This window comes from Tyto alba, unplaced genomic scaffold (assembly GCF_018691265.1).
Source record: "Tyto alba isolate M040663 unplaced genomic scaffold, T.alba_DEE_v4.0 Super-Scaffold_1000006, whole genome shotgun sequence".
Taxonomy (NCBI): domain Eukaryota; kingdom Metazoa; phylum Chordata; class Aves; order Strigiformes; family Tytonidae; genus Tyto; species Tyto alba.
This window is the reverse complement of record NW_024881272.1, coordinates 33674873-33692919: the sequence shown is the minus strand read 5'-3', so window position 1 is coordinate 33692919 and position 18047 is coordinate 33674873. Positions and strand designations below refer to the sequence as shown.

General features: G+C 40.8%; 1 protein-coding gene across 1 annotated transcript in view; it reads right to left on the bottom strand.

The window, feature by feature from the left end:
• Positions 1-18047, bottom strand: part of LEPR (leptin receptor) — a 67317-nt gene that overhangs the window by 17198 nt on the left and 32072 nt on the right. Inside the window, exons 3-9 of the mRNA XM_042807325.1 lie at positions 16454-16762; positions 15292-15409; positions 8357-8562; positions 5795-5940; positions 4914-5058; positions 1985-2128; positions 1541-1658 (exon numbers count right to left, since the gene is read on the bottom strand). Coding sequence (XP_042663259.1) covers positions 1541-1658; positions 1985-2128; positions 4914-5058; positions 5795-5940; positions 8357-8562; positions 15292-15409; positions 16454-16762 — 1186 coding nt within the window. The remainder of the gene's footprint in view (positions 1-1540; positions 1659-1984; positions 2129-4913; positions 5059-5794; positions 5941-8356; positions 8563-15291; positions 15410-16453; positions 16763-18047) is intronic.

The following is an 18047-nucleotide window of genomic DNA, read 5'->3' as shown; positions in this document are numbered from 1 at the left end:
AAAAAAAAGAGAGAATAAAAAGGAAGATCAAAATGTATACTAGCAACTGGGAAGCATTTTCAGTCTGTACTAACGTTCACTGCTCTAGCAGGAACACTGTTAAGAAACGTGCAGATGATCAGTTTGCATTCGAAAACATTTTCAACTAAACCTGAACAGTGAAAAAGTGGGAATAAAAAACATGGCAAGAGCAGCATGGTTTTTATTTCAAGCTCCCTGCTCAGCAGGACACTCATTATATTCATATTTGTGAAGACAGTCAAAACAAAACCTACCTTAGCAGTCAGCTAGTCACTAATCCTGCCCTAAAAGCCTCCACTTGAAATTTCAAGCATTCCAGTTATTACTTTAGTCCACAAAATCCTGAGAAATATTCACCTTGGTACTATGATAGTTCAAAACTTCAATTCACCTCCAACAGAGAAGACAGTCCAGCTTTCCAAAGGATTAGGCCCTCAGGGCTGATTTAAGCTTGTTTGCCAAAACTTTTGCATATCCAGTCCAGCAGAGCCATAAAAGTAAAGTTTTTTTCCTCCGGAAAGGTTGTCTGTCTGTCTACCTTGTTTATATAAAGACTAACATGGTTCTAGGAAACTCTCAAGCTCAGTATATTAGTAACTCAAAGGGATTTTTTTAGTTTCATGGTAAAACAACACTACCACAGGCAATGTTTGTGCACACGAATGAAGATAAGGATGATCACGTTACTGATTTAATAATCAGGTTTGTATTTTGCAAACAATATGTGCTTGCTCCACACCCCAGTTCTGCACTGCCCAAAGACAGACAAAATTAAACCAACTATCTGAAAACAAGCCAGGCCGAAACACTTGACCAAAACCACGAAAGCTAAGAATTGCTCCAGCCACCAAAGACTCTGACTTCATAAAGCAATATTCCCTTTATGAACTAAGATTTGATTCTCTCTTTATAAGCAAGATTTTTTCCATTTGAAAGAAATTAAATTCCATCCCTGTATTTTTATCTACTGTCTGTATCTAGAAAAAAAAGATACAGAATTACAGAAAAATCGAAGATTGAATGGAGACCTCAGGAGGTCCCAAGTCCTCCCCCCAATTCAAAGCAGGGTTAAATTCAAAATTCAGCGAAGCTGCCCAGGGTCCTGCCCAGTCGAGATCTGAAAGTCTCCAAGGACAGGGATTCTAGAGCCTCTCTAGGCCCCAGCTCCACTGCTCAGTCACTCGCACCTTGAACAGGGTTTTTTCCTTATTCCCTTACAATTTGTAGATATGAGCAACTAGAATAATCTTTTTTATAACTGATACAAGCAAACGCATCTACTTTAAGAGGACTGGCTACCAAACTGCATCTACAGGCTCTACAAATGCCAAAAAGCACTGTAAATAGAATCCACGCTACATACTCAGGTATCTGTGGTCCCCTTTCTGCACACATCATTAACAACCCTGCAGTTCCAGCTGGGAAGAAAACTGAGCACATTTTATAGTTACTTCTATTCAGAATTCTTCCCTGTAATAGTATTTCCAAACATAAAGAGTGTGTTAAAAGCTATACGTACCTGTGGTACCTTAACTGCAAGGAACTCCCCAGGAGCAGTGTGTTTGGGTTTGCAGACCATCTGCAAGTCATTTTAGTTAAGTACCCATCCGTTTCACATGTGATATTGATATTCACATCTAATTAAAACACATTGAAAGTTTATTTGTGAAGAGATAATTGCTTATCCAAAACACATGCACTACAAGTCATAACTGCTCAAGAAAAGATAACTGGAGTTTAAAATCGAAATATTCTGACCTTACTATTAAAATGCAACAAAATTGTAATTTAAAATCATCTGGAATCTTACCTACTACATATAATTCAGCGTATCTATGATGACATTCCCTATTTTGATGACAACAGTATAATGCGTTATAGAAGAAACTTCCTCTAGGTTTTGTTGCTTTCAAGTTGAAAAGAGTAACTTTGCTTACGCGATCGTTCACAAGCGTATACTGACTTTCTGGGATTTCCTCTGCTAAATTCAGCCACCAAACAATCTTCTTGGACACTACAATCTTGGTTTTGTTTTTATAGATGCAATAAAAGGAAACATTAGAACCAACACTGCTCAGTATCTTAGGAGGGAAGTACAGGACTTCAGCTACACAGAAAGGGAAGAAAAGGAAAAAAAATTCCGTTGATATTAGACTCTGAACAAAAAAAACACATAAAAGCATATGTCAATAGAAAAATATTATTATTATCATCATCATCCAGTTGTATTTCTAAATTTCTTACTTCTTAATTACTATTAACAACTATAGGGAAATGAGCCCTTGACTGTCTCCCTCCATAACTGATGTTTGTAAATTCTGATAAAAATAATCTTTAAGATCCCCAGGCAAAAAGGAATTAAATGAGCAGAAAATGCCTGGAGCATGAAAGCAATACACAGCAGCACAAGGGGAAGAGGGAATCACACGGGCTCCTGTAAATGAAATCTTGGGAAACTGGAATAACACTGCTGCTTTTTACTCAGCCCACTTCTCTGAGGCATCAGGTCAGCCTATTTAAATGCTGCAACAAAATATTTGCAACCTTAAACGGGTTAGCTTCTGTAGCTCATCTCACAAACACACACACCACAAATTTTAAAATCGTAAAACTGTCCCCCGTAAAAGTGAGAGATGATGTTTGGGTTTGGGGGGGGAAAAAAAAAAAAAATCTAACTCTTTTGACCCCTGCAAGTATGTTGGATATCTGTGTTAGTTGAAACATTACTGTAATACTGGAACATAGGTTTTGAGAGAATTGCTATTCAGAACTAGGGGAGAGGGGATTAAAAAAAAAAAATAAAATCAAGCTTTCCACTAGTTACTACTCCTGCTCATACTGAAGCCAACAGCAGATTACTGTCTCAAAAATGTTATTTACAATCTCAGCAGTGCAGTTAATACCAAATGGTAACAGTGACACAGTAAGCAATTCACTGAGGCATAAAGACACTGACTTTGCAAAGCACATACACGCGCCCAAGCTCAGCCTCGATCGGTCAGGTTCTCAGGGAAGCTGCAGGTGTTATTCACCTGCTGAAAAGGAAGTTTGCCAAAGATCAAACCCAAAGCCAGCATGAAAACCCTTAACAGGTCAGGTTTGCTTTCCATAGCTGAGGAAGATATTTTTAGGGTTTTTCCAAAATGCAGGCCTTCTCAGACAGCAGAGCAGACTTAGAACGTTGTCGTTGTCAAAGACTTTCACGTTGAAGAGAAATCAGCACATAAAACTGGTCAGCTGCACAAAACCCCAACTGCCCGGCTTCAGCGCTGCCTCGTGGGGTGTTTCTGTGCCCCCCGGAGTGCCCGGCAGCGCCCCCGGCCCAGCGCTGCTCCCACCTCCTCCACTGGCTCATCCTAACACTGGCCACTGGGAGAACCTGCCAGTTTGAGTTTCCTGCAGTGAAGGAATTCATCTCTCTGTGCTGCCGTCAGGTTGGTCACAACGGGATTGTATTGCTGATGAGATGTATGTTTAATACAGTTACATACCCAATAAACAGGATAAATTACAAAATAATCAAACAGTATCTACTGCACCTCTCTGACATCCCTATTTCTTAATACACTCATAAACCCTTTCTGAAAATATCAGTGTATGTGTATGTGAGAGAACATGAGCATTTACCCCCAAAAACATTCTCACAGCTATATAGTTCTGTATGATATACGCATACACACATTTTTAAAATTTTTATATAGAAAGGTATAAATCCTAAGGACTAAGGGCCAGTTGGGCCCCTGGTCATATAATGAAGCATTCTGTGTTTCATGCTTGATTGCCATGAGGGTCTGTGTATTTTCAGCTTTCTTGGAAGAGAAGTCCTTCTGCAAAGTTCAGCTATTTCCTTGGCACTTGATTTAAGGACAGACATCACACTGCGCAGCACCCGGTAAGCGGGTGTATGTGTAAGCACCTAGGTAAAGCACCGGTATTGTCACGTAAGAGTTCAGAGGATACCTGTGACAACACAGACCAGACCACCTGCAGGTCAGCGTAAGCAGAGCATGGAAAATACAAGGCAAAAATTCCTGAAATCTTTAGGCTGACCCAAACCAGCTCAATCTGCAAAGCGGTAACTGATAACTGAGCAAGGATTTGCCAAAAAAAATTGCTCTCCCTTCCTGTACACTCTGACCAGGAGTCAAGAGCCATGATGATCTATAGTTTTAGCAGGAGCTACGTTGCTGTAAGGGACCTCAGTGAACCATACGAGCCCTTCAGTCAGTCCTGGGAGCTCTTACTGTGTGTGACATGTCAGGAACTCACCCTATTTGGGTAGCAAATTGAGGACAGTATATAAGGTCATATGCTTGACACTAAAGCCACGTGCATGGAGACCGAGTGACTGAGGCCATTTGTGAATGTGGCTCAGCAGTACAAACCAAGGTGGATTACGTTCAATCTACACACCCAAAACTGTGTTCTGCGCTTTTAGTTCAACTACAAAGCCTCAGACTAAAAGTCAGAGAAAACATTAGGAGAAGAATCTTGTATCTAGTAGAGGTTAAACGCTGCCAACTGTCTTTTGAAATGGAAAACTCTTAGAAAAAGCACTCTTTTCTGGGGCTGGGCAGGTGCTTGGTGAGCGCCAGGGCCAGACAAGGAGGTGCCGTGGAGCTGACTGTGCGGCCTACACGCATTAATGCACAACTCCTCTGGTGCAAGTCTTGCACAGAGGAAAGCACAGACTCTCAGGTAAAGCCACACAGAAGGAGAAGCAGAAGGGGAAAAGATCAGCCACGGGATTTTTCAGCCCAACTCACGCATGCTGTACCTCCCTGGGTAACGCGTGCTCTCAAACACTCATTCCACCAAAACAAACCAAACTGGGAAATCTGTTCTATTCCAAAAGACTACTTACTGCACGCAAGCAACTGCACATGACCTACCTCCCAAATTGAGATTACCCGGGGTGCTCCAGTCACTCCAGAACCCTGCACCGTGACGGTTCCTGCACCGCACTTGAACTAAGTATGAAGAATCAAGTAGTGTGTTGTCTATGGCCAGTGAGGTTTCCAGAGCGACTTGAACCATCTGTAGGGTATCAGAAGCCATTATTGTATAATGAAACGGGCAAAAGAGACAGAAGGAACCAAAACAAATTCATCTAGAGTGTAGTTTTTAGGTAGCAACTTGGGTAAAAAAAGCTTTCTTCTTTCAATTTACTGTAAATTTGAATACAGTAGAGGTTGCCTACCTCTGTGGAAAACATTTCATTATGGACTGCTAATTAACAGCTGCTCTTTATTCCAGAGCCGGTTGCATGGCAGCAACAGAAAAAGCAATTCACTAATAAAAGCTGTAAATATTAAACATATACATGTGTATCACGGACTTTGGGGTTCGCTGAAAGGAGAGAGCTTTGCCTTTAGACTTCACAGAATCTAGCGTTTCATCCGGAAAGATGGGAGTTTGTAAGACCCAAGAGGAGATGGGTCTTTCGTCATCGCGCAGTGGCTCTCAGTGCAGCAGATGTAAAGTCCCGCTTGCCAGCTTCACCACACTCCGTCGATGCTCAGTGGGGTCTACTGGACACACCAGGTCAGGAGAAACCAGCATGCCAAGCCCAGCTCCAGCAGCGCAGCCACGCTGTTCAACCCACCAGAGCCACTGCCCAGGGACAAGGAGAGGGTGGTGAGAAATCCTGGGCTCTGGAAGAGATCTGCCAACCTGCACCGCTCCGTCATAAAACAAAACAAAACAAAACAAAACAAAACAAAACAAAACAAAACAAAAAAAAAAAAAAAAAAAACAAGCAGAGCTGACTCACCTGCCAACTGTTTTGACCTGAATTTGCAGAGATCTTCACTTCATACTGAAGTGGGTATGGCATCAGCACAGGGTCGGACCAGCAGATCTTCACTTGACCTTCCTCTGTCATTTCTAGATGCAAGTTCACGGGCGGTTCAGGCTTTACTGCAGACAAATTAATTGACAAGTTTACCACTAACCTTATTACCTGCGGCTGCTGGCGGCAATGGGGTTTTACTGATTCAGAAGTCTCTTTCACACCTTTTCTTTAAACTCAGTTTTCAAGAGCTGCTCTGCAGTTGGTGTATGACAGAGTCATGTTGTGTAATATCACTGGAAAAGCGCGCCCTGGCACTGTTTTATAGTTAGTTCTCAGGACATGCTGTTTGACCTAGCGTTTGCCTTAAAATTACATTAATTTCTTGCTTTGGGCCATGATTCTTCCCAGCAACCAAGCACTAACGTACCTGTTTTGCTGAAAAGAGAAATGAGAGGGATGGGAGTGCTGAGCAAAACAATCTGGTCAGCTCCTTAAAAGACAGGAGATAACGTCCTCATACTGTACACACAGAATTTCTCAATACTCCTGTTCCTCCCGCAGCGATGATGGCTATGAAGGAAGGACTCCAGGAGAGCTCCACTAAGGCAAAGTAAAAATGGATGGTTTCCGAAATTTCCCACAAGGATGAAGAGAACTCTCTGGAGAGGGAAATGGATGGGCAATGTAGACTGATGACTAGGATTACATTCACTCTTCCTTGGACAAAGGCAAGAAACCTAGATCTCACACTGACCTGCTGCTGAGACCTTTCCAAATCACTGCCTAAGTACAGTGTCTTTTGACTGACCTTGTCCCCATTCAGCTCCAAGTTTCTCCCATGTAAGAGTAATGTCCTGTTAAAAACCACTGCAGAGTAGACAGCACATGCAAAAGCTGAAGAGGAAGCATTTCTAAGGGTCTTAGGCAGGGGGCACGTGTTCACTTTGAGTTCCATCTGCACTGGATGTCCACAGCCTGCCCCCAGCCCCCAGATATAACCGCTACTTCCATTCGGGGCTTTACGCTGTCTACGCTATGATTTTGCTCATCTGGAGTATCTGAGTGCAGGAGGCTGGGAAAGGCTCACAGAAGTAGTTTTAATGGGAGAATGAAAATGACAGTAGCCCCCCACGTCGGTGAAGGTGGGCTGTAAGCAGTAACCGAGCTGGCAGAGTTCGGAAGAAGCAGCACGTCCACGGCCCTTTGCTAGTGCCACGGAGAACCAGAAGAATTGTCTCCTATCATTTGAACCACGCGATCAGATAACACATCAGTCTTACCTGGAACCTCCTGCAGCCCCTGTGGGGTCCACTCAACTAAGAGTCTGCCTCTACCAATATCAGATTAAATACAAAATGGTCTTTCATTGATCTCTCGGCTTTTTAAGGTGTCTCATTTAAGCGGTATCACTGGAATCTCACTCAGTTTACCAAAAACCTGTTATTATTTTCAGTATAAATTCACTACACTAAGTCCAGTCTTGTTTTATTATTACTTATATACCACCTCAAAGCAATTAACTTAATGAAGACCAGCAGGAAGTGATTTGGGAGGAAACACAGCTTTTAAAACAAAAGACGGTAACTTTTACATCACACTTTAATGAATCTTACAACACAGATAATGATGTCTGTTCTACTAATATCATCTATAAGCAAGTACAACTCTACCTTACACAAGTATTCATCATTTGACTTTCAAAGTAATTTTTAATTGAGCTAAATCTTGGCAGAACATATACTAATATTATGTATTTTTAAAACATACTTCACCAAGCAGAACAAACTAATTATGTCATTTTAAATACTGGCAGACGCAACTCTGAAATTTTAATTTTTTTCCTGTTGCATAATGTAAAAGCAGCATGATGAAAAATGCAACCTCTCATCTTCCAAAATGGCCCACCCGGAGACTTTTAACTTACTCTGTCTGAAAAACACAGTGGTTAGAAGAAGTTTATAAAACTTCTATTTTTTTTTTCCCCACAGCTGACAGAATCCCTGCCTTTTTGAAATCTGCCAAGATCGGCAGTAACTGAGCATACTGGATAGCAGCACATATCAAATTCATCATGTCAGTATAGTTTTAACTTGATTAAACACAGAGGAATGTTTTCCAACTTGGAAAACGCTGGTACTGTGGGTGTAAAGAAGAAAGCATCAGGACAACAGAGCTGCCTGAGAAAAGAGGTGGGTTTATTTGCTAAGTACCTTTAGGAACAGCTTTTTTGCCCCCCCCTCGCTTTTTAAGTCCTCAGCAACACAGATGCATACACTTCACCACTGCCTCAGTCAGACACAGAGAGGTCCTGATCAGAAATGAAAGCTCGAGGACGTTGACAGCCTGGCCTTTGCTCGGTATGGTTTTGTACCAGAGCCCAGACAGGCGTTAGGCAGCTGAGGAACATGTACAGCACCACCCTGAGCAAGTGAGACAGCAGCAGGAAGCCTTGCCCTGTTCCGTCTGCGCGCTCCTTCTCCAAAAGAGACATCCTGCTGCTGTTCTCAATTAAAAAAGGCTTAAGATATAGGTCATATTTACCTATGTCTATGGGCTTGACTGACATCAAAGGTGACCACAGAGGTGTGACACCAACCATCACCTTCAGCCACATGATGTAAGTGTGGTTGAGTCCCAGGGAGGGCACGCAGCACTCGCACTTGTCAGGCTCGCGACACTCACACCGAGCGACCGTGACAGGCCCCTTCAGAGACCTCGTCGATACATCTCCCAGAGACAGCTCTGATCTGCAAGAGAACAAACAAACCACAGAACGAAACCAACCACTATTTCTTTCTGTGTCTCAATAAAGGAGGGGTTGTCCATCTGGATAAAGTTTATTTACCAAAAAAAAAAAAAAAGAAAAATGTCAGTAATTGTAACCAATTGCTTTTACTTTGCTGCTTCTCCCTTTTGAAATGGTTTCTAGGTCAAGTAGTTATTTCATGGAAAGTATTCCTAAGGTTTGACTTGAAAACAAATGTGTTATAATACTCGATAGCACCTGTAGTTTAGTCAGACTAGTTTTTAATTCCTGATGGTAACTATTACTAGATACTTCTTAGGCACACGAAGTTAGTTTACCTTACAGTGGACTGACTGACAGCTCTCTGCCACCCCCATAGAGATTATGTTCTAATTCCCATTCATGAGGCACTGAAATAATATCTAAACAATTTAATATTCCTTCCAGCTTCTGCTACAATTAAGCATTACAAGTAACAGTCATCAAAAACAATTATTCAAGTGAAAAACAAGTTTTGGCATAACAAAAGGCTAAAGAACGCCACCATTCAGAGCACATTTTAGTACTAATTTTCAACAACTTACGGTATTCGGAAAAAAAAAAAATAGAAAAAATAGACACATCCTCCAAAAGTCTTAACATTGTGCATTTAATTCTAAGATAAGGCTTTAATTATTTTAATGCACAGCATGTTTGTCTGTTAAATAGACTGATGTTTCCTAGGAAAGCAAATTATTTACTCACACACATTACTACAAGCGTCTTGGACAGGCTCACGGAAAGTATTTAGTTGGTAAGTTACCACACTTTGCTTTTAATGCTTCTCAAAATAAAGATCATGGGACTATTTTTGACTGAACGTTCAGATTCAGTTTCAAGGGGGTTTTTTTGCCCTTTTTTTTTTTTCCCCTCTTTCTATTAACACTCCTTCCTTCAAAGTTCAACATAGGCAGTTTTTGATTATATAATCCACTGCAAAAATCGTATGGTCCAAGATAAACTTCTGAAGTTTTCAACTATTAATTGCTGCATGGGCATAATATATGTTTCATAAACATTTTAATCAGATTTCCTAATAATATGATTTCAATACATACGATTTCAATACATTTTAAATGAAATAAATGACAAAGTAGCATATACCGACACAAGCAGTCACGCATTCTATCTCTTGATGTTAGCAAATGTTTTATAGGATACAAAAAGAACACAGACATTCATACTGCAATACAGGCCATCACATTTCATTTCTATCTCGAAAACATATATACTTTTCTTTGGGTCAACTTCAAGGAGCAGCATGCAAACCCATACTATTTCCCACGTACACATTAGTATACAGCTGCTTTTAAAGTATGTTTTACAGGCATTTTTAGAGCAACCCTCATGTGTTTGATTACTCTTTTATAGATGTTTTCCATCTCCACTGATTTCAGTCAAACGATTCTCGATTTATGAAATAAATACCGCACATTGGGGCACAAAGCTGCTTCTTTTCTGAGAGCAACCAGCAATTCCCCAAGTATTCTTCATCCCCATTTCTAGTCCACTGATATTCTCTGGGCTCTTTCACACACAGATACCCATTTATGGAGTACTGCAGGTATTCAGTGACACAGGTCTCCTTAAAGGTAGTGAATTTAATACTGTGAATACTTTGTGGTCAAATGTCTCACAGCAGCAAAGCCAAAACAAATCCTGACAGTTAAATCATCCTGGATTCTTTCCTGATTTTGACATTTCATCCTTACAAAAAAAAAATAAAAAAGCTTATGTTTTGAATTGTTCTGGAGTAATTTGGGAATTATTTCCGTATAGCAAGGGTTTTGTTTTATTAATTCAGAGAAAGAAATTGAAGTTAATAGATTAAGAACCTTTCTGCAAACGTTTTAAATAGTTTTACAGTTGGTATGACTCACTGCAACACTTTAATTCAGGGAGGGCAAAGAATTCTACACTGGAGGAGAAGAAAGGACAAAATTTCCTGCTTTGTTTGGTTTTAGTCAATTTGGTATCTAGTACATTTAATTGACTGTAGAGCACGGGGGAAACAGGCATGATTCACTGATCCTGTTACCATAAGCTGCCCTACTTAAAAAAGGTCAGAAACTGAGGAGACGCTGGAAGCGAACAGAGGGCTGATGCGTTTTGGGGAAGAGCACGTGCAAATCGTGCTGCCTGGGACTGCAAGGGAACCCACAGCGCACACGCATGGACCTCCTTGGATCAGGGGCCCCACTCCCCGCACCGTTCGCTGGTCCACACGCACACGTTACGCGCCCTCCTCGGGTTCAGGATACTCTTTGAGGCTGGTAACACAAGGATTTTCAATAACACCGTTCCCTCAGAGCACCTGTACTCCGCAGTAACGACCCCTTACCCCATCCAGGTTCCTATGAATATGTAGTTTACATTTATTACTGCTACAGTCAGTCAATACTGACATTCCTAAAATAATTTTTACCAGGACTCGTAGACTTTAGGACATGAATTATGAAACCTTATGCTGATGGGATCTGGCAGACATACAGCTTTTAAATTACTTGGAATATTTTTGTTTTTATAGTTGTGGCTTCACTTCTTTCCTTTCAACGACTTCGCAGAATTTTCTTTCATGTTTCCCTGCCTGCTATTGTTGCTCACAGAGTTTATTAGTCTCAAAAACCCCACAATCAATCCATAAGAATGTAGTCTTTTCATCAAACCATGTCTTTAATTTGATCTGGAAAGCAGTTACTACCCCACCACCCTCCCCACCTTTCTCCTAATCAGTCCTAATAACTATTTCAATTTTTAACCATCAAACTGAGCTTATTTGCACCCAGAAGATCACCTGTGTACAGGGGAAAAAAATGCTAGAGAACTCCTCCCCGTGTTGTGTTTTGCCAATATTGTGTTTCGAAGGCCACTTATTTGGGAATAAACAGGCATGGGTTGTTATTTCTCCCTGCTCTCACCGCACAAACCTTTTAATTTGTTTCCTGTATAAAATGCTGTGTGTAGAAGAACAAGTGTAACTGGAAGAAAACCCTGTGGCTCCATGCCAGGCAGGTCTTCCACCCCTTGTGACAGAGAATTACCAGTATCTCATTTCTATACTGTAGAGTCCTCTTACAGCTCACTGCCTCTGCAGGCAACCAGGGCAAAGCAAGGGGAAAGACCAAGCTACGTTATTAGGTGCCAGGTCCACTCCTGGAGGAAGACATCCAGACACTGCAAAACAAGGTAATGAGCTGAGCATTTCCACAAACGGGCAAGACACAAGGACTACCTCACCAAATTGAGTTTGGGATAAGAGATCAATAGACGACATGATCGAGAGGGGTCCCCACATCAATTTATTCCCAATCGTCAAGCCTGGGCTGAAAGTACGAGACCTGATGACAGGCAAAACAACAGAAAGCCGAAGTATTCTGGGGAACTGTGGCATGAGCAGCCTGTCATCTTCAGTTTGGCTGCAGATGGCTCCAGTCACAGAATAACCATTGCTCCTAAACTGTAGATACTGACTTTAGAGCACCTTACGCTCATAAAGCCCTCAAGTTCAGGAGAGGTCAGTGCCTTCATTTAGTAGAATGAGAGGAGAATTTTTCAGGGGAACTTAAAATAAAGCAATAGGCTATTAAAAACTGGAGTTTTCCATCACACTTGCAGCACACTGAAAGAAGTTATAAATCCTGACTCAACGAGCGCTTTACATCACGCAACAGTGATAGGATCTAAAGTCAGATGCAAACTGTGGTGGGGGGAAGAAAAGACAGAGGACTTATAAAATACATGAGTATATACTATGTCCCCATTCAGTTTTATAGTGCTGGCTGCTGGAATGAGAGAGATTTGTCTTGGCACCGAGAGGTAAGCAAAAACCAGATGGGTACTAAGCACATGAACTTCTACGAACAGATTAGCAGATCCCACCTCTGAGATTCAACAGAAAACTAGAGAACTGGACATAAATTTTAATAGCTGGCAGAGAAGGGAGAGACAACGCACAAAGGCAGTGTGACTTTAAGCTGGAAACATGGGACTAAAGCATAAGACACTGCAGAAGAGGAGAAAAAAAAAAAAAAAAAAAATACTGCCTGCCCTGAACCACAAAAGTGATTGACATTGCAACAAGGGCATGTGTCCAAGGGTTGCTTTGCTTTTCCACTCCAAACACTGCACTTCTCAGTTGTGCACACACAGCTCTTTTAGTCAACACCTGAAGTTAACACTTCCTAAATGTTTTGTAATTTGGTGCACAATTCAACCAGGTGTGGTTACTTATGCTAAATTAACCTGTGGCCCAGTGGTGGACTTCTAGACTTTAAATTAGACCCTGCAGAATGTCTTCACTGAATTTCAATCGATTTCTTGCTATCGAAACACCTAACCAAAACCAAAAGGTCAACTTTGCTTTAAGAAGAGATACATGAACGTCTACAATTCCTCTAACTTCAGGTAAGGTACAACAGTACATTTAGGAGCTATGTTGAGGCATATCAGAAACAAGGTCACCATTGTAACTCTGCTTTCAGTATTTCTATATACTGCGTATGTGCAAGCACTGCCTTTATTAGGAATTGACAGAGTAAAGCTGTCTGGGGTTCTAAGGATTTTCAACAATTATATCTCAATGTATTTGACTGATAGAAACTCTTGGACAATACTTCTTTGAACAAGCTGCCCCCTTAAACTGCAGAACATCTGATGGCTCATGAGAGGGTAAGTCTCTAATGAAAGGTTAATGTTCTTCAGCTGAAGAAGGCTTTATGTATAACTGATACATTCAACTAAGCCACCAGTCTTGAGGAAAAGTGCATGATTTATCCTTAAAAACATGGGAGTCTAGGCCCAGAACTCAAGGAGAGCCTCACAGGTACATCAAAGAGGTCAGAAATATGAGTACAGCCTATACATCACCATCTGCAGAAAGGGCAAATTATAATCAGTGCTCAAAATTAAACTGTGAGCATTCATCTGTGTCACTACAGAAGGATCCCTAGGGCTAAGTGATTTTAGTTAATGTAATTAACCATCAGGGTTTACAGAATTCCTAGAATACATACAATTGGAGAGATCACTCACTTTTGGTAGACAATTAACCTAATTTGTCTAATTAAGTTTCAGAATAATCTTTCTCCTCCCGAAGACATGCTGCTAGGGAAGGTAAAAGCCCCATCATTACCCTTGCTTGAGCCTCTTACAGAATACTGTCATAGCACTGTTTTGGACAGAACAAAACATTTTATTTTCAAAGAACTTGATATCATTTACAAGCAAGCAAACTGTGGATGTGTAAAGTAAGAGGATACTTCTTTAATGCTGAAAAAATTAAAAGCTGTGGAAGACCAAGCTTTTTTGTGGTAGATTCTTCTAGGTCATTATTTTTGTACATCGCCTGTCCTATATGTGAGAATTCTGGCTTGATCTCCAGGCTCCCGGGGAGTAACACATGCCAGGAATGCATATTTTTAAAACTGGGAATGTTTTCAAGGTATTTTGGCTCATGTGAATAAAATGCTAAGGTATCGGCAAGCCAACAGGGAAAGCTGTCACCTTACCAAAATCTGAAATGCTTTGCTAGCTGTTCCCCCAGAACATAGGGACCCTGAAAGAAAAACATTAATATGAAGCCTGGGGAGTGAAACAAGTTCTCCAGTGTCTGGGACTGCATTGCATCTCGCCTTTGCAGCAAGAAGTAATCAAATACAGAAATGCCACAAGGACTGCAGCGAGTCTATAGGGCCCGCTCTCATAAACTGCACGACAGTTACTGAATTCCCTTCATAATACAAAGAACCTCTTCATCCCAGCTGGGTCTCGAATCTGTTGTTCCACAGACGTTAGACATACCAAAAAAATTCAATATACAGATTACTACACCAGGGTTACTGACAAAGATTTTTCTAGTGGCGTTGAGACTGGATGGAACAGAGGGGAAGTCAGATCTACTTCTCCCACAAACACATGTAATGGTATTTCAGAAATCAAAGTAATGAGGAACACTGGAAACGGGAACCCACTCAAAATCTGATGTCTGCTTTCACATAGTATGCCAACTAAACAACCATATTTATTACTAGTTAATACCCTTGCTTTCTACCCTGACTAAAGGGATAATTTGTGGCAAGTGATATCTGGCTTTTTAAATAGAAGTCATCACCCGTAAATTCAGCTAATTCAGTTATTTATGTTTAGCCTGCTTCCTAAGAAAATTAAGTCTGTGTGTTCATGCCATTACTTCCAACCTATCAGTAATTCAGAAAAGACAGCAAGGTTTCCTAAGTGTAATAAAACAGATCTTTTTATGATCAAACGTATACAAGACCTTCCCACCCCACAGTAAAGACAACTACCATCTATTACCCTTCCAGAGAACATCTACCACAGTGACAACTGCACAGCCGGGTGTCTCTCAAAGGCATCGATGCGCTTAGAGAAGCATTCAGCATTGTATTAAATGTTAAGTAACAGAATTACTTCAAGAGAGAGAACATTATGGTCAAAAGCATGACAGAGGCGGGGACTCTCTATTCCAACCATTTCTCATTCAAAGACAGAAACACAAACTTTCTATACTGTCCAAGATTACTTTTAGATAAGACAAAGGTATGTAACAAATCATCTGCTTGCAAAGCTAATGCTACCACTGTGCTGCAAGCTTCCGAGGACAATTTGATGTTCTAGAAAATGCTTTCAGATTTCTAATGCTAACAGTGACAAATTTAACAGAGTCCGTACTTACACAGCATATAAAAGATTAACCTTCAAGTCAGCTCTCAAGTGCAACTTCAAAAACTGCAGGCTACAAACTAACAGGTCCAGCTTGCTTCTAATCCAACATTCAATGTTCCAATTTGAATCTGCACAAAAGAAAGGGATTAAACATTTCTGAACTGTATTTTAAAAAGAAAAAAACAAAGAAAAAACAACAACTGAAGAGCCAGGATAACATTCACTCACAAAGTGAGGACAAGTAAGAGATACGCATGAAAGTGAGGGTGGGCCACAAGTGTGCGAATGTTTATGAATTCTCCTTGCTGAACTGGGCAGCAGTATATGTCCTTAAATACTTAAAAGGCTAATAACCTATGTGATATTGCTGCATTCTATTTATTAGAGAAGGAATATACTTTACCAGGTTTTACAGACAGGGCCACAATTGGAAGACAGAAATTAAGCTGCTGTTGCAGGTTGAAGGTTTTGCTACTGCGAAGTGGTACAGCCTCTCTGTAGCTGTACAGCAGACACTCTGCGCACACGTGGGCAGCTGTGCTACATACACAACAGCAACAAATTTAGTGTGGCAGTCTTTAACAGAGATTTATTTGTTCCATGGAACAGTTCTTATAAAATTAAATTCTACTCTACTGAGGTCAATGAGATTCCTGCCACTGCTACCCGTGTGCCAACAGGCCAGTATGCGGCTCAGAGACTGTGGTTTACAGGAGAAAAATGACCTCGGAAAAAATAATTCAACATACAGATATTTACTAAGGCCTCACAATCCAGACAGAAAGATGGCACTTGCTCTCCATCTCCCCCACCTCCTGGAGGAATGTGAAGCCCATATCCACGGAAATATTTAAAATATTTCTCACAGCATCTAAACACCTTTGAAGATCTGAGCTTACATCCTCATATGCAGCGCTACATATTTTATTCAGAATTCCCCTTGAAAGAGAACCAACTTCTTTTTTTTTCCCCTTGAAACAGTGTTATACAAATTTCTTCATCTTCCACTACAGACTGCTGTGAGGAAGGATTTTACTATACGATGTCATCTGCTCTGGATAAAAATGAATGTCCATTAATACAGCCCACCCTCCGTTCTCCGAAAGAACAAAAAACCCCAACCATTTTCTGAAGAAGTAGTCACTTCTTATGCCCTTAAATGAAAAACCTACCTATTTCCTGAGAAGCAGAGATATTTATTTCTGAAGGAATAAACCTTCTTGCTTGCATGCTTGCTCTGTACAAAGAGCAATCAATGATGCTATCACTCCAAAGGCAACACAGAAAACTTTCTTCATTCATTAGCAAGGGAGGCTTGGTTTCGGATGCTCCATGCTCTCTTCTCAAACCAGACCAGCTCTCTACAACTCCAGCAGAGAAAGGACTCAAGAATGTCTCATTCAGAAACATACAGGGTAATGTAAAGTTCCTGGGAAGAATTTGATGGACCATGCAATGGGCAACTGCCATTTGAAGAAAGTCTGCAAACATAAAGGCAAAGGTATCAGAAACAGAAGTTCATACGACTTGCTAACGAAAAGGGAGTGGCTGATGTTACACAGAAACACATTTATTACATCAAAATCAGACTAATTCCAGGGGCTATTCTCTGAGCTGCAAACGAAATTACCAAAAGCACCCCTTCTGAACTGGTGTCATAAGTGACAGATGCCAGCCTTCTCCCCCAGTCACTACACCTAACCTTCCGGTTTTAAAACCTCTTGAAATTGGTCAAGACCAAGACTGTAAGGGAAGCATCTCTTTGGGGTAAACTGACTTGTATTAATTCAAAATAGAGCGAATCCTAAACCAAAGTTCACATGCTATACAGGTAGGAGTCTCATCTCCCCATGCAGTGCTGGGATACCTGCAGTCCAGCTCTTACAACATGACTCCGTTGCTGTAGAAGAAATAATTCTATTGTAAATATAACACAGTCACATTATAACTGTTAAATACCAAAGAATAGTATTACAAGAATATAGTACTGGATGTAACCTCACAACCCCAGGGCATTATCTAGGAAATGACGTACAGAAAAAGAATAATCTTTTCCATCAGATTTCGATTGTTCAAAATAAAATTCCTCTGACGGCATTTGTAGCTCTTGTTGGTAAGTCATAGCTTTAATTACGAACATGGATTTTGAGAATGATGTGCATTTCAGTTTTAGAAATAGCTCACTATAAAACACTGCGTGAATTTCAGAGATTAAAGCTCTAGATACAAAAAGGCATGTGGGTCATTTGTGCATTTTGCATTTAGTTTTTCGCTCAGTAAGGACATAAATATTATAAGCAGTTCATCAGACAGAAATTAATTCATGCTCTGTGCCTTGCAACAGCCAAAATAAGAAAAAGAGAATGTCTCTAGCACTGTTTAAGAGCGTGCACATAAGCATAAGCTAAATAGTATAAAAACACAAAATGAAAGCTTTTAAAAAAGTGGGTGCGTGCTACCTTAAAAGCAGACACTGTGATACTACACAATGTATTAAAGCGTTTCCTTCTCTCTTCACACAGACTCTGTATTGCCAGACCCCTGGAGGGTTCTGCTCTTTCCTCCCCTCTCATTTAACAGAGTTTGTGCCTCTGTAACTATCGGCTTCGTTAGGCCTCCTGGCTGCATGTGGAGGACTCAGTTGACCAAACACGCTATTAGTCCATAATACTCATTTGTCCTTTTCTAATCATGTAAGTGACACGACTGCCTGTGAAGCAGGACAGCCAACAAACACACTACCCAGTCCACAGAGGCAACTGGGGG